At 32.5% G+C, this 17,205-nt stretch overlaps 2 protein-coding genes across 3 annotated transcripts in view; one reads left to right on the top strand and one right to left on the bottom strand.

Annotated features, from left to right (window-relative positions):
• LOC123663157 (phosphatidylinositol 4-kinase alpha) overlaps positions 1-17,205 on the bottom strand; it is a 37,070-nt gene that overhangs the window by 19,038 nt on the left and 827 nt on the right. Inside the window, exons 2-15 of the mRNA XM_045597855.1 lie at positions 16,815-17,025; positions 10,300-11,021; positions 9,895-10,008; positions 8,864-9,041; positions 7,673-7,773; positions 7,145-7,301; positions 6,200-6,389; positions 4,960-5,070; positions 4,186-4,359; positions 3,171-3,381; positions 2,572-2,683; positions 2,350-2,361; positions 890-1,163; positions 35-136 (exon numbers count right to left, since the gene is read on the bottom strand). Coding sequence (XP_045453811.1) covers positions 35-136; positions 890-1,163; positions 2,350-2,361; positions 2,572-2,683; positions 3,171-3,381; positions 4,186-4,359; positions 4,960-5,070; positions 6,200-6,389; positions 7,145-7,301; positions 7,673-7,773; positions 8,864-9,041; positions 9,895-10,008; positions 10,300-11,021; positions 16,815-17,025 — 2,669 coding nt within the window. The remainder of the gene's footprint in view (positions 1-34; positions 137-889; positions 1,164-2,349; positions 2,362-2,571; positions 2,684-3,170; positions 3,382-4,185; positions 4,360-4,959; positions 5,071-6,199; positions 6,390-7,144; positions 7,302-7,672; positions 7,774-8,863; positions 9,042-9,894; positions 10,009-10,299; positions 11,022-16,814; positions 17,026-17,205) is intronic.
• Positions 11,513-16,199, top strand: LOC123663158 (glycine-rich protein 5-like). 2 transcript variants are annotated; one of them, XM_045597857.1, is made up of 6 exons: positions 11,513-11,645; positions 14,240-14,267; positions 14,591-14,614; positions 15,072-15,107; positions 15,519-15,551; positions 16,053-16,199. In XM_045597857.1, the coding sequence occupies exons 1-6, from the start codon at positions 11,595-11,597 to the stop codon at positions 16,115-16,117; spliced, it is 237 nt and encodes a 78-aa protein (XP_045453813.1). In that variant the 5' UTR covers positions 11,513-11,594; the 3' UTR covers positions 16,118-16,199. The 2 variants fall into 2 exon arrangements, with proteins under 2 accessions (XP_045453813.1, XP_045453812.1); XM_045597856.1 differs by having other exon boundaries at positions 15,516-15,551.

Here is a 17,205-nt window from a genome sequence, read left to right as displayed (position 1 = left end):
AGTAATTGTTTAAGTGTTTTGTTGAAACACTTACCTAGCAACACATTGCCACATACCGCTCTTATCTTTCTGAAGGGCCGTGTCACTTAAATATTCAATAATTGGTTGTAAACTTGGCTCAGGTGAATTTACTACCCTAGTAATAGAAAAAAAAAGTGAAACAATAGTACATTATAGCATTGGAATTGACAATAATAACAAAGTATCGACATTTCATTATCGAAAAATTACGAGTAAGTGAAATAATTCAGACACTATCCGGCAATAGCTATTAGTCAGTCAAAAAACTAAAAGCAAGATCACGCGATAGATAAGAGACTACAAAGACAATTAAAACTTCCATATTCTTTTTCAATTTTTGCTTTATACTTAGTGCTCAGGTCAAGAAGCAGTCTTACATTTTTTTGTTTTTAAACAGTATAAAATAAGACTTACGAATAATTTTATATACCGTTGGAAAGTTCGTAGGCTACAGCCATTAATTAAAAAAAAAATGAAATTAGAATACACACAAGTAATTATTTGCTATCTGGCCAATATTACACATAAATGCGGCTTGGCGGATATATTCCCTACTACGAGTAACGATCGCTATCAGGTGTACATGATAACAACCGGGACCGACGGCTTAACGTGCTCTCCGAGGCTCGGTGGGGAGACCCACAAGGACTGCATAGACACCCAGACCACGGCAAACATCTGTATGGCTAATACAAATGTTTGTCATGTCCGGGGATCGAACCCGCAAACAACAACCTTGTCGCTGCCAGTGCTGTGACCGTTACGCCAAGGCGTCATAATTAACATATAGGCTATTTTTATTTCAAAATTCCTGTCAATCGAGAGTTACTTATCTATAACCGCGTATTATAAAATGGTAAAGTCTTACCTCAAAGTTTCCACCCAGTAAACACTCAACAGATACATACAAGGCGCGAAATTGAGCTTATTCACATTAACCGTTACATCCGGCGGATGATCCAACAAGTTCAATATCTGTGTCTTTAATTCCTGTAATTCGTTTATCGAAACCGAATCGTTCCGTACCGCCGAAGTATATTGTAACTCTCGCATTTCAGAACGAAGTGACGTTTGCGAGACAAGGAAAGGCGATTTTACTGCTATCTCTTTTACACCTGCGTACCACTCTTGAGGCCAAAGTCCTGGAAGGTTTATCGATATTGGAATTCCGTTTTTCTTTGGTTATTAGTGTTCTCAATTCGAAGTTTAAAAATGTCTAATACAGGATTTTGATTATATATTAATTACTTGTCTATTGTTCTACTTTAGTTACTGTAACTATGTTTACATATATATATATTTAATAATTATATATAGTTTATTTAATTAACTTCCCTTAAAATACCTCTTAATCAACACACAAGCAAAATGAAATCGTACAAATTAATTATTTTACAAAATAAAAACAGTGCAATTCAAAAACAATATCAGCACCAAAAACTTCTATGTAAAACACTTCAAAATTCGCTTAATATCGAAGCAAAAACAATTTCAAAAACACTCCTACAAAAAATATTCTAACAACGCATTCTAAAACGGACATAACTGAAAACACTCAAATTCAATGTACATTTTTAACTACTCAATTATCACACAATATTGAACTATAATCACCAACTTTCATACAGTTTTTGAGATGATCATATACAGATTTTATTCCAAGTTTTCCAGGATTCCAGGTGTACCAAGGATTTAGTACATTTTTTTTAAAAACTTTACTTTTTTAAAGATTACTTGTAGTCCAAACGTATAAACATGAATTACTATGTTTACCTTTTAGGCATACACGAAAATATCTATACCTAATTCATACATTTATATCTCATATTCGAACACTATATAAAACTTTGTAGTAAAATATTTCCCAAACAAAAAAGGGTTCTTTTTTCAATTTTTTAATTTTTTATTTTGGAGCCAATTTATTCGATTGCTAATAAAATTTATTGGACATATAAGTTACTGTCAGAGACTTTCTACAGAACCGTTTATGTGATAAATTACAACTTCTGATTTCACAAGTCGATTTGAAAAGATTTAAATGTTATAACAGATGTATTGGAATTTAATTTTGAAACTAAAAAAAATATATCTTGAGAAAAAAGAAGATCTTGGGTACCATTACATGTTAGTTATCTAATCTTTTAGTGTATTTTTTGTTGGTAACTTTTAAAATTGACCCTTATTAATTACAATTTCGAAATCAAATATGTGTAAACGGCAAACATGATCACAACTAAATAGAACATATATATCATCATATCAAAAACTGTCATATAAAAAACCAAACGACATACAAACTAAGAACGTTCTAGAAGCATCTTTACTCACGCTTTCGCATGGCTACAGGCGTGGCCATAGAAGAGACAATAAGATGATTTAAAATACGTAGTATTAAAAGCACAGTTTATAAAAGGAGAAAGTAATCGAGGAAGATAAGTGCCAAAATTGAATTTCAATGGTATTCGAATTAGAATTAATATACGATTTAAATTGTGGATACATTTATATAGGATGAATATTTGATTTATATATATATTTTGATGTATTAACCTGATTCGGCGGCTGTGAATCCCATCACGACGCAGTATAACCAGAAGTCTCTGAAGAGCTTATGGAGGCGAGGTTTCGGATTTCTTATTGGCGGAAGTCTTTTAACGAGTACCTGTAATTTATATATATCGCATTATATAAGCCAATTTATTTAAGTATAGATGAAATTTCAAACTAATTAGAAGAAAATCACAAAAGGTACTCGCGACTACTCTTAGTTAGTATTTATTGAAACATTGTTAATATATATATATATATATACCCTATTTTCTAGAATTCGAGGCCGTTAGAAGTAAAAATAAAGGTTTGATTTTTTCGCTAACATATTAAAGGAAATGACGTCATAAAATAAAAGAGAATGATCGATCATGTGTTTGTACCATCACTGATTTTTATCACAATAGCGAGACCCTAACTGCGTTCAAATGATGCATAGAAATCATACGACGTGTGACGTCAATGACATGACCCGAAAGAGGCCTATGCCCAGTAGTGGGATATTACAGGTTGAAGCGTTGACTGCTTTAGAAACACTCTAATTAAGCTGATAAAATATAAACATAGAAGGCTTTTTTACATTTAAATAACACACTACGTACCGCAATAACTGGTATAAGTACGCCCAAGTTTCCAGCGCTTCCAGACGCCTTTAGTACTGGAGCTGGCGACCTATCCGTGGCCCTCTCACCCCCTAGTCCCAGTTGGACAAACAGCTCCAACAGACGGGTCAGGAGTTCGAGGCGGGCTGAAGTACCGCGAACATTCGCCGCTATGTTCGCGAGCGCGTTTAGCACTGCACCGGACACGTGGCTGAAAACTTATCTTTATTAGTAGTACATAACATTGGTGTATTTTATTTGTTTATTTATTTTGAAACACTAACGAAAAGTATTATAAAATAAATAATACTAAAATAAAACATTAAATATACACTATGAGCAAAAAATAAAAACAATAATTAATGTTAATAGCATTTGTAGATCCTTAAACTCGAGGCGTTATACAGTGTGTTTAGCCCAAATAATAATTTCTTTCTTTTTCTCTCTATATACGTATACTTGTTCCCATAATTGTAACGTAAAATCACAAACATTTGTCTGTACAAGTTTATACCAAAAATGTTAAGAGAAAATAGTAACGTACGTCATAAACTGGTACTTTATCAAAATTTATTGTAATTTGGATGTAGTGGTATTTATCAGGTGTACGTTTAGGTAGGTTGTATTCAGCTAGTCTTATCAAATTTATTTATTTTTTCCTAAAAGTACTCCAACGACGCATTTACTAATAAGAACACTGAATACGGATACAAAGTATATAATTTATAGCGAATGGTCACTTAAAGTACACAGCACTCACATAAAATAACTTTGTTTTATCTTTGCAAATGATATCAAAATCAAAAATATTTTTATTCAAATAGGCCCCATGAGCACTTTCGAATCGTCATTTTACAAATTAAAAACTTTAAAAATGATTATTATATTTGTAAAAGTAAAGCCACCACTCTACTCTTTTGAAAATAATATGTAAACTGTATTTTAGTACAAAATTAGTAATAAAAAAATTAATTGCAGTAACAAACAAATATTTGATCTGTATTTATCATCTCACCGATACTGCTTCCTATCATCGGTGTGCTGGTAGGAAGCGCTGGCTGACTCTACTGTGATGACGGTGAACATTCTCATAATCTCATCATGAGCCGGACCCTCGGGGCTGGCCAACGCCATACAGCCCAGCTGGTCCACTATCAGGGTGTCCAGCGACGAGGGGGAACGACACAGCCTACAATAGGACAAATGCTTAATGAGTAAATGAATCAATCAACAAGCAAACAACAATATATCAACAATCAATCCCAATATCGCTTTTCGGCACCAAAAGCGTCATAAAGTAAATAGTATAGTACGAAAGTAAATTTTGTTACATTATGACGGTTTTGTAAGAAGAACTTAGAACCTTGAATCAATTAGTCATTAATTTAATGAACTAAGCAATCAGGCGATCACTAATCATTCAATCAACTGCAAATGAATAAAATTAATTTACAAATAATAATCAAAAAAACTAAATACATGTAACTTGTATTTTCACTTCATCTTTATACTCACACTTTACACCTATCAGTCCTGAAAATGTCAAATGTCGTATTTTCTATGTACTTACTCCCTCTAACTCTCTCTGCGTTTTGGCTTACAACGTGACCTATCTTAAAAATACCATTCTGAATTGTCTACTAGTGAAATATTTATAGGTATGTATATAGTAAAATATTTATAGAAAACTGCAGTGTTCTTTTAAGCAATTGAGTAAAGCAGTCTGAAAAATCCGACCCTACTTTCGTCATATTATGTGCATTACAAGAGATTTGTTTTCAAATCTCACCTCTGTTGGAAGAATTGCAATATGGTGTCCGTAGTCTTTGGCGTATCCTTCAGAGCGACAGCCACGTGACCCAACATTATAACTATGTTCGTACTGATCAGTGAAGACTCGCTGCAAATAATATCACTGTTAAATAAAACTTTATATCTTAATAGTTAATGTAAAACACACGACTTTTTAAAAAATCCGTAGCTGTCACCGCAATATTTTGAATATCGCCAGTTAATAGTCTATCTATTGCAAGCTGTAAATTAATGAATCATTACTAATTAGTATTTTTATACAACTACGTTGGCAAACAAGCGTACGATGGATGGAGCGTACACTTGATGGTAAGCGATTACCGTAGCTTATAAACGTCTGCAACACCAGAAGCATCGCAAGCACGTTGCCGACCCTATCCCAATTACCCCCCCCCCCCCCCCGCCCCCCGAGCTCTGGTATTAGTATTTAGGTGTAATTCTTTAAGGGCGAGATACTTCCCCAGTCGGGCTGATCCCGATTTTAAGCAGTATATTTCCAGCTGCGCCCTACCTCAGTTAGTAGTATCTCACTCGCATGTATCTACCCTGTATATACTAATAAATAAAAACAACGCTAGAAGTTGCCAGAACTTTCCAGAAACCTACGATATACTAGAAAACGATGTTAGCTTGTAATAGCAAAAGTGTAGTAATAAAACTGGTTACATCAACAAGTTTTGTTTAATATCTACGATTTTATTTTTGCGTTACCCACACATTAGGAATTCTAAACATTTTTGAATATCATATCAAAAATTGACCGCTCCAGCGGGGTTCGAACCCGCGTCTCCGACTAACCGTGTCGGCGCTCTAGCCAATTAAGCTATGGAACGATGTACCCGCTAGATCGAAATTCTTGATATGATAATGTTTATATTCGGTTTAAGCGAATCGTGGCGCCGTCTATAGTGAGCTCTTTACAGAAACTCGTAACTATTCAAAGTTTCATATTACAATGAAAATCTTTGATAGGAGACGACACCATGCTATTTTTAACATCTACGATTTTATTTTTGTGTTACCCACACATTAGGTATTCTAAACATTTTTGAATACGACTACGAACCAGACTACGACAAACGTCTGTATGGCCTTTACCAATATTTGTCGTGAATAGGGACCGAACAGATATTAGTTATGACCGTTGCGGCAACTCGTGGTCAAAAAATCGTAAAATAAATCAAAGCAGGTAAAACCGGGAGTCAAGTCTATCTTACCTATCACTAGTCTCAGCTGTGAACAGTCGGTTGCTAACAGACCCAACTAACGCAGGAACGCAAACAGGATCCACTGTCAACGCAGCCTCCAAAGCCACGCAAAGATTTTCTATCGCCGCATCTCGGAGTTTCTCGAACGGCGTCGACTTAACAGGGGCCCCCGTCTCCGTTTGGAGTTCTTTATTTTGCACTGGACAGTTAAAAAAAAATCTAAGTCCTAATCACATATCCATGAAAAGCACTTATTAGACAAAAAATCAATTAACAAAATATCAAAAATGTGTAGAGTCATCATTACAGCCTATCACAGTCCACTGCTGGACATAGGCCTCCACAAGTTTACGCCAAAAATGGCGTGAACTCATGTGTTTTGCCCATAGTCACCACGCTGGGCAGGCGGGTTGGTGACCGCAGGGCTGGATTTGTCGCACCGTAGACGCTGCTGCCCGTCTTCGACCGGTGTATTGCAAAGCCAGCAGTTGGATGGTAATCCCGCCATCGGTCGGCTTTATAAGTTCCAAGGTGGTAGCGGAACTGTGTTATCCCTTAGTCGCCTCTTACGACACCCACGGGAAGAGAGGGGGTGACTAAATTCTTTAGTACCGTAGCTACACAGCACACAAAAATGTGTAGAGTAATATTATTTAATTATGATACCTTGGTAATATTTAAAAGTGCACTTAAAGTGGAAAGCTTTAGAGCCAATTTACGCTACAATGATTACTTCTATACGTACGTTTCTTAATTATACCTTGTTTGATCAAATGGGCCGATTACATACTAATTCAGCTATTTCAACTATATCGCAAAATAATATATTTTTAGTCGTTAATAAACAATAACAAAAAAGTTACACAATAATTAGACAAAAATGTTGTATAAATTACTTATTTCCTCCAATAAAACGCGAATGACGTACACAATTAATAATAAAAAAATACCAACCTGAAGTGTTCTTCTTGATGTGTTCTTTTCCACTTTTTTCGAGCTCCAGTTTATGCAATTTAAATAGTATCGGCGAGGGCGTCACTAGGAAATCTCGTAAACAATATATCGATGTGTTCGCTATCGTTGGGAACTTTGTCGCTAACTTTCCAAGACCCTAAAATAAATTAATTTAATTTATACAAATACTAGCCGATGTAACAGAGCTATCTTGCGAACTATAAAAATTTGAAATAATTGTTACATTTTCCGTAAGAACGTTCTACAATGTATTACAAAACTTTAAAAAGATGTATGAAATCTGTTTCTATTTCGCTTATCATATTAAGACATGAGTTTAATCTTACCACGTGTTTATGTTTATGGAACCACATTACTATGTTTATGGAAGTAGGCTATAAATAATCAGGCAACGACTAATGTGATTGAAAGAGTTACCATAAACGTCAACCTATGTTATTATAAATATTTTTTTAAGTATTTTTATTAAAGTACCCAATTTTTCTGGATTTTTTATTGTTTACTTGCCTGGAGACAGACCATGAGCAACGGCATATGTGCCAAAATAAGTTTATGATTGTGATTCGAATTAATTTTCTCCGTCAATCTTCCACATAACGAATCCGCTCCTAAAATAGAATATTACAAATAAAAAACAGACCAAATCGACATAACACATCACAATGCATGCGAAATCTTGCCAAAACTTCCTAAAAGAGACTATGAAAAAAAAACCAGAAAAAAACTATGAATACGATATTTAGTTTTTTGGATTAGTTTTTAAATGATCTAGAATTCGACATGGGAGTTATATACATATACGATTCGGTAAAGTATATAGATCTTAGGTATATATTGTTAAGAGCACTGAAAGTTAGTCAAGGGGTAACTCAAAACCTTATTTACAAAGAATACCTATTGATATTGTTAAAGCATTTATAAGAGCTGGCACGTCATAGTCTTCATCCACTGGAACCATTCAAAACCAAGAATTTATAATAAATACAATATATAATATATACGAGTCATCATCATCATTACAGCCTATACAGTCCACTGCTGGACATAGGCCTCCACAAGTTTACGCCAAAAATAACGTGAACTCATGTGTTTTGCCCATAGTCACCACGCTGGGCAGGCGGGTTGGCGACCGCAGTACTGGCTTTGTCGCACCGAAGACGCTGCTGCCCGTCTTCATCCTGTGTATTTCAAAGCCAGCAGTTCGATGGTTATCCCGCCACCGGTCGGCTTCTTAAGTTCCAAGGTGGTTGTGGAACATTGTTATCCCTTAGTCGCCTCTTACGACACCCATGGGAAGAGAGGGGGTGGCTAAATTCTTTAGTGCCGTAGCCACACAGCACAATATACGAGTACTTATAATATATAGCATTAAAAACAAATATATATCAATATTAATATAATTAGACAGAAGAGTTTGTATGAAAGCAATTATCTCGGAACCGATTTGAAAAAAAATTTACAAAGCATGTTTTCGAAAAAATATATGCTATATTATATTGATATTACACATAAGACGAGAAATGTGACCAAAGCTATCATCCAATCTGGGGTCCTAAACTAACTCAACAAGAATGAAAAATTTAGGATATCGAGTATGTAGGTTATAAGAATATATTTACTATAATAAATATAATTATTGGTATACTAAGGACTCATTTAATATATTGAACTTTGTGTCGTAATGTGTTTGGAAGTTACCTGTCTCATCGCCAATCGCCCATACAAGCAAGTCGACACACGCCGAATTTGCCATAACGTTGACTTTAAATTTATTCACTGTCGCAAAGTTGCTTTCCCTGTCTTCTTTTTCCGAAGCATCATGATGTCGACTTTGGAGTTCAGTTTGCCCGCTCAAAAATAGGCATTTTACGAATTCCTGCCAAATATAAAAAATTTGAGGCCTAAGTTTTGATATGTATGTAGTAGTGGTTTACCGGATCGTATTAAAAATTAAAATCCGTAGATACAAAATCAAATTTAAAATTACATTTTTTAAGTACGGACAAATAGCCAAAAGGTGGTGGGGTGGTATAATAGAATTTTACTATTAAAATTATAAATATTTTAATATAGACTTTTTACGGATACGGATATTTTTTCGGAACCCTCGGATATCCGTGGATTCGGATATCCACGATTACAGGTATCCACTAGGTATGTATATCACTAGGGTCTAGCAACATATATTTTAATTTAATACCTACAGCTAGCTATATAATTAGACAGCACAAGAGGAGATTAATAAGATGGTATTATAATAATAAAGAATGTTAAATAAAATATAGGTGAAAAACATTTTGGACATAATAAAAACAAAAAAATGATAATGTGAAAACTAAGATACATATATAAAGATATATACGCCAAACATTCATATACTACATACTTGGCAACGATCTCTTTTTACCTGTACCGTATGAGCCATCTGATGTTGAATGTATAATAAAAAATTACGTAAAATTAAAACCTTGTTTAATTATAAACGATATAAAAATATATATCATTAATCATACAATACACAACATAAAAATAAAAAGTTTATGAAAAATAAATAATCTTATTTGAAGAAACGCAGGTAAGAGTCGGCCCTATATATTATTTCTGGTACTAAATTGGGAAAAAAATAGCTATTGCAGAAAATAAATAGAAGTAAAATGTATGATTATTAAATATTTTTAGCCTTAACATTTAAATCAATATTTGTACCTAATGTAATAAAAGCAACTTACTTGCACGTCTTTAGTAAAAGGTCCGGGCAGATCCTTCTGGTGTTGCAAGATATCTCGTAACAAGGTTACCATCACCAAATTCAGCGTTTCAGAAAAGGATTTATATGGAAAAACCTAAAATAAACTGTAAGTAAGGAATACTCTCTGGCTATATTTGAAATGGCTTATATATAAGATATCTGATATGGTCTTTTGACTCGTCAATTTTTGCTGTATTTGGGTTTTCTTGAAGTGGCGCAAACTAAAAACTATAGAACATCACGCACATATATAACTCGTAGAAATACCCAAATGGTGTTAATAAAATCTTAATCATAAGAATTAATACTTAAAGTGGATGAAACCCATCATAAATGCCTATCAGAATACAATTTAAAGAAAATCAGGAAAATTTTCAGAATATACCTGTATTTGCGCAGAAGCAAAAACATCTTCTGCCTCTTCATCCAAAAACGCTAATAAATCTTTGGTAAGTAATTTTTTCGCCAGCGACAATATCGACTGAAGATATGTGACGTAGAACTGTACGTTGATTCTCTTCTCCGGCGACTCAGATAACCTCATATATGGAAACTGGTTGAAACTAGAACCGAATTTGTGAAAGAAATACGTTGTCGGATCGTATGGGACGGAGTTGTAGCTATGGTAGGAGCCTCGTTTTAATGTTCCACCTGTGTTGTCTACAGTATCAGTACCATTTTCTACCGCATTTTCTGTGTTAGGATTGAGGTTCCCTGATAAGGATCTCGGAATTATTGGGCGGAACTGGTTAAACTTTCGCTTCTTATCTAATGTCGAATATTCGAAACTCGGCTCTGGTTCTTTCGATTTCACAGGACTGCTCGGCTGCGGAAACAACCGACACAATAAAGGAGGTTCGATAGTTGCATATCGGCCCATAGATCTGGCTAACCCTATCAAAATTGGGAGGGTACTCTTACACAGTTGGAGTTTGGTAACGTTGTTGTAATCTCTGCTTTCGTGGCAATCGATTATGATCTTTGTGAGGTGAGACATAAGTTCTATTTGAGCTGTGACAATTTCTTCACGCAATGCTGGCTGTTTCGCCGCAACATCGGATAGCAGTGTGTTTAAGCAAAAGCTAAATTTTTCTGACATTGGTATTCCTGTAAAATAAAGCATAAAACGTTGACCACATATACAAGCCTTTAACGCAGTACCAAATTCGATTCAAATTTGGATGAGAAAGTTTATCAAGTATTTAAAATAAAAAATCAAAAGGCAATGTTGTATTCAAGAAAGAGTAGGTACATAGATATCCTAGTCACTCTTGGTGTACGAAGGCTTGTAGTGACGTCGTACAGCCAATTACATAACTCACGACTGTCCTAAATATACATATCGCGTGTCAGTAACAACAAAACAATCTGATACCATTATAACTATTATATTTTATTATATAACATATTTACGAGAATAAAATGTGATATTATTACTGTCCTGTAAAAACATGCTCAACAGCCCATGTAATTATAAGTTTTATTTATTTTTACATTGTATTAAAAAAACCGCACGTAAGAAATGACACTGAAAAGAAAATTGTTCATTTCCTTCCCAATAAAGATCGTTGTTTTATATAAACAAAACGGAAACTTGTTTTAATATTATTCCTACCAAGTCAGCGGCAGCGTAACTCTTGTATTCGTATAAAAATAATAATAATAATCATCAACATAAAAATGTTTAAAATTATTTGTGTTACCATTTTGGCTTTAATGTTTGTTGGATACGTAAGTTCTTTTGTTATTTACTATTCCTTAACATTACATATATTTACAAGATATATTTTCATTGGGATATGTCACGTCCATTTAAGTTATTATCGATAATACGAAATTCATAACAATTTAAATGCTTGTACCTATAGTCAATTTAACACGATAAGTCGCAATCATTTACTATAGAAAATATAATATAAAATATTTTAACAAAAATATTATTATGTATTTAAGTCATAATTCTAAGATTATTTAAATTTATTTGCATCTCTTAAAACTAAGTGCGTTCAATCAACATACATACATATAATCACGCCTCTTTCCCGTAGGGGTACCACTTCTTTCCACTTGCTACGATCCTTACATACTTCTTTCGCTTCGTCCACTTTCATTATTCCTTTCATACATGCTCTTCGGTTTATGGTACTCTTGACCTGACCTTTTTTCAAGACGTCCCACAGAGGGTGATTTGACCCAAAAAGCTGGTCAAAATTCAAAAATTCAAAATTTATAAATATTAGAATATTTTGCTACATAGTCATAGATTAGGACATAATGAATGATGTACCGTAAACTTTCATTCACTCTTGCTTCGTTAAACATATCAATCAATCGTCATTTTACCGTCTCGTTTAGATCGTCTTTGTTCTATACGGTTTGCTGCGAAAAACAATTGAAATTTATATTTTATTTGAAACAAGATTAAGTGAAACTGAACTTTTTTATACAATGGACCTTTATGCACCAGGTAAGTGTAATTAATGTTTATTAGTAACTTGGTATTATATTGCTTAGTATCTGTAGAAACAAGTTTTTTTGTAACTACCTTCAACATATTATTTATTTTATTCAAAGATTAAATACTTAAGTTTTTTAAATATGTTTCCCGAATGGTCCCAGCTTGTATTTTTTTCTACTATTAACCTAATGAGTTGTGAAGAGAATTACATAAAATTTAGGTGCCAATAAGTGCCAATTTTGGAATGATATTTTTTTAATTAAATTGACTCTTTTACAAAGCAAAGTTTTATTTGCGTTCAGATATTTATTTACCGTATTTTATGGTTGTAGGTTCTTCTGGGTTAACTGTTTTATCAAGACACAGTATATATATGATGACTAAGAACATAAATGAGAAGAGTTTTAGCGAAAAAATAGATAAGGTACAAGAAATAATAATAAATAAATACAGTTTAAATAGTAAGGAAAAGAAAAAATTTATCATTAAATTTTCAAAGCTAAAGTCGGAAATGAAGTCACGTTGGTTAGCTGCAAAAAGAACAGAAGATAAATTTTTGAAAATGAATCGAGATTGGCTGCAAGGGACAATATCAATGACGAGAAAAAAAATATCAAGTGTTGGTCGTCCCTCTAAAGACTGAAGACTTATCGGAGCATAGCAAACGTCGCGACGTTTATTGTCCCTTGCAGCCAATCTCGATTCATTTTCAAGAATTTATCTTCTGTTCTTTTTGCAGCTATCCACCGTGACTTCATTTCCGACTTTAGCTTTGAAAATTTGGTGATAAATTTTTTCTTTTCCTTACTATTTAAACTGTATTTATTTATTATTATTTCTTGTACCTTATCTATTTTTTCGCTAAAACTCTTCTCATTTATGTTCTTAGTCATCATATATATACTGTGTCTTGATAAAACAGTTAACCCAGAAGAACCTACAACCATAAAATACGGTAAATAAATATCTGAACGCAAATAAAACTTTGCTTTGTAAAAGAGTCAATTTAATTAAAAAAATATCATTCCAAAATTGGCACTTATTGGCACCTAAATTTTATGTAATTCTCTTCACAACTCATTAGGTTAATAGTAGAAAAAAAATACAAGCTGGGACCATTCGGGAAACATATTTAAAAAACTTAAGTATTTAATCTTTGAATAAAATAAATAATATGTTGAAGGTAGTTAGAAAAAAACTTGTTTCTAAAGATACTAAGCAATATAATACCAAGTTACTAATAAACATTAATTACACATACCTGGTACATAAAGTTCCATTGTATAAAAAAGTTCAGTTTCACTTAATCTTGTTTCAAATAAAATATAAATTTCAATTGTTTTTCGCAGCAAACCGTATAGAACAAAGACGATCTAAACGAGACGGTAAAATGACGATTGATTGATATGTTTAACGAAGCAAGAGTGAATGAAAGTTTACGGTACATCATTCATTATGTCCTTATCTATGACTATGTAGCAAAATATTCTAATATTTATAAATTTTGAATTTTTGAATTTTGACCAGCTTTTTGGGTCAAATCACCCTCTGTGCGTCCCTTATTTGATCTCGAAACGTCCGCCTACACCTTCCAACCCTTCCATTCACACTCGCCTTATACACTTTTTTCGTCAATCGTTCTTCACTCATTCTCTCGACATGTCCAAATCATCCGAGCATACCTTGCTCAACTTTTGTCACTACATCTTCTTTCAGACCACAACGTTTCCTTATCTCACTATTTCTTATCCTGTCACTCAGTTTAACTCCTATCATACTTCTTAACGCTGTCATCTCAACTGAATTTATTCTGCTTTCGATATAAATTTAAATATATTTTATTTATATGCCTGCATTTTTTTTTCAGACCCAGCAATCTCCGCTCCCACAAGGTGGTAAGTTATGCACAACCATGCGGTTTAAGACCCTTTTAATACAATTGATTGATTTCACATTAAAAAATGTCGATTGCTCAAATAATTTTAAGTTAAATAGTGGTGCTATAGACTGGGCACCCTTTCATAAGTTGCGATAAAAATTTGTCTTAAGTTAGGAGTGTCATAAAATGTTTCTATTATCAAAATATGCCTTACAATTTTATTTATCTATAAATAATTTGGATTGATAAAATTGTAATTGTAAATAAAATATATTTATACTAAGGAAGTATATTTGATATAAAAACTGTATAATACCTAATATGATTTATCTGAAACAGGTGGCGCTGACGGCAATGCTGGAGGTATGTAAAAAATATGATTAAAATTTATAAGAATATCATTATTTCCGAAACCAACGCGCCAACTTCTACAAGACCCTTATTAAAAACCTTAAAATTTGTATAGATCAATGTTAATGATATTTAATTCTTAAATACTGATACAAGAAAAAAAAAAACCTTAGTCATATCGATTTTCTTCATAATGAAACAAAATTTTAAAAAACAACAGTATGGAACATATATACTATTATTTTTCACTGAATTTTTTCTTCAATAACAATAAGATATAGCTTATATCACTCCTGAATAGTTTAGCTTTCTGTTAGTGAAAGAATTTTCGTGATCGGATCAGTATTTGCGAAGATTACCCCTACAAATAAACAAAGTTAGAAACTTTACCTCTTTATAATATTAATAAAGATTGTAACTAAGAGATGTGATTTTATGTTAATATAAGAAAGTCATTATTTCATTGTAGCGGATTTCCAAATGGGCGGAGGCGGCGGTGCCGGAGGTATGTATGAATGAAAAAATATATTAATAGTTGTTATAATAGTGTAATTGTTTTAAACAGCGATTTAAACATGTTTCGTCATGACCTCGTTATCTTTTACACGCAAAAACTACCAAATCTTTTATTTTTTTACTTTTAATTGTACATATTTTTGTATGCTAATTTTATAGATATATAATTCAATGTGTGTTAAAATGCTACTAAAATCCAGTTACAAACATATCGAAAATGATCATAGTTCCTTTTAAAACAAAACATAATTAAATTTTTTCTCACCAGTTACTTATTTTATTAATTTAGCCTGAGAATTTCCGTGACACTCAAGAGATTAGAATAATTTTAAGCACATTAAAAACATTTTTTAAGTTTTTATAGAGGCATTTTGATACTTTTGTCATATTTTTTTAGCAGGTGGTGCTGGACAAGGCGGTGCTGGTGCAAATGGTAATAATTTTAGTTTTAAATCTAAACATACATCATATAAACATAATACAGACTTACATACACACATACATATATTAATACATACATAATACATAGTAAAATAAAAAGATTATTTTTACACAATTACCATCAGAATTTAAACACTATAATCATAAGAATGCAATTTTTTTTTTTTTTTTTGAAATTTTTGTAAGATAAAAGAGCAAGGAAAGTGGAACAACTGAAACTACAAATGTCGGATTAATCCTAATTACAAAACAATTATTATCTATAGCTCTAGCATGATTTACGAAAGCAATCCTTTTCTTGTATGTATAAACATAGTCAGAAAAAATTCGACATCATTGATGACAAATTTGATGTTATGAAGTTTCAGACTTAGATTCATTTGAAATATATATAAATAACTATGTATCAGTATCCATGAGAAGATTTTTACTATAAACTATTTTAAAAACAACTTCAAAAATTCATTATATATATTAATCAATTGTATTAAAGGTGGTGCTGGATTCAGCATGGGTGCAGGAGCTCAGGGAGGAGCAGGCGCAGGGCGAAAGAAGTAACTCTATACTAAAGAGATGTTATAGACATCCATCAATGATTATATCATATGGTCATCATAAATATAAATAATTACAAAACATATATTATAAATTACTTTTCATTTTATTTATATATTACCCAACAGTTATATCCTGTCCTATACACCTTTTTATTAGTTTTCCTAAATTGTATGGTAAAAATACTGACATTTAACATTTTCCATAATTATAATTCCATAAAGTACATTTTTGTTTCTTTAAGTACTTTTTGTTTTTTCCACTTGATTATATGTTTTTTTGAATCAGTCCCCAAACTAAAAGCATATTTGAAACTAGACAGCGCGACTTCATCCGCGTGAAATTTTACAAAAAGTTTATGTTCAGTTCTGAGAGTTATAAAATCAGACTTATAAATAAATAAATTTCTAAAATAAAAGTAGCCTAAGTTACTCCTTATTCCATAAGCTATCTGTCAGTGAAAGTCCGTCAAAATCAATCCAGCTGTTTCAGAGATTAGCCGGAACAAACAGACAAACAGACTGACAAAAATTGTAAAAAATGTTATTTGGGTATATGTACTGTCTATACACCCATATGAATTTAGTAAAAAGCGGTTATTTTAATAATGCAAACAGACACTCCCAATTTTATATAATTTTTTTATTTATTTGTATAGATATACTACTTAAATATATATATAATGTGTATAGGTACTTACGATCACCACTCTTAATCCTGCACATTGGTTCTTCAAACTGTGCATTAGTTAGACATTTGAGTACTTTTAGAAAGTACGGAAGCAATTTATCTTGGTGCTGAAGACCACTTTGTAGAAAGTATATACCTAAAGCTATACTGGCTTCTTGGTTGCGTGGTGTCACGACAAACGATGAACTAGCTTGTGGACACAGCATGAATAGCGTGTTTACCTAAAAATTATCATGCTAATTTATATTTAAGCTTATAAAGTTATGCAATACTGTAGCCTAAATAAATAGTGTTTATTCCAGTTATTTAGATATTAATGTAAAGAAAGTATTTTCTTACAATAATTACCACCAGTGTCTGACTCTATATATATGAATATTATAAAGCTATAGACTTTATTT

Source organism: Melitaea cinxia, chromosome 20 (assembly GCF_905220565.1).
Source record: "Melitaea cinxia chromosome 20, ilMelCinx1.1, whole genome shotgun sequence".
Lineage (NCBI taxonomy): Eukaryota > Metazoa > Arthropoda > Insecta > Lepidoptera > Nymphalidae > Melitaea > Melitaea cinxia.
The sequence above is the reverse complement of the archived record's forward strand: the minus strand, read 5'-3'. Positions and strand labels throughout refer to the sequence as shown.

Excerpts from the sequence above, each read along its gene's own strand:
- LOC123663158 (XM_045597856.1), top strand. The coding sequence starts at position 11,595 with ATGTTTAAAATTATTTGTGTTACCATTTTGGCTTTAATGTTTGTTGGA. Across the intron at positions 11,646-14,239 it reads CTTTAATGTTTGTTGGATAC|ACCCAGCAATCTCCGCTCCC; the intron begins GTAAGTTCTTTT and ends TTTTTTTTTCAG. Across the intron at positions 15,108-15,515 it reads CGGAGGCGGCGGTGCCGGAG|CAGGTGGTGCTGGACAAGGC; the intron begins GTATGTATGAAT and ends ATATTTTTTTAG.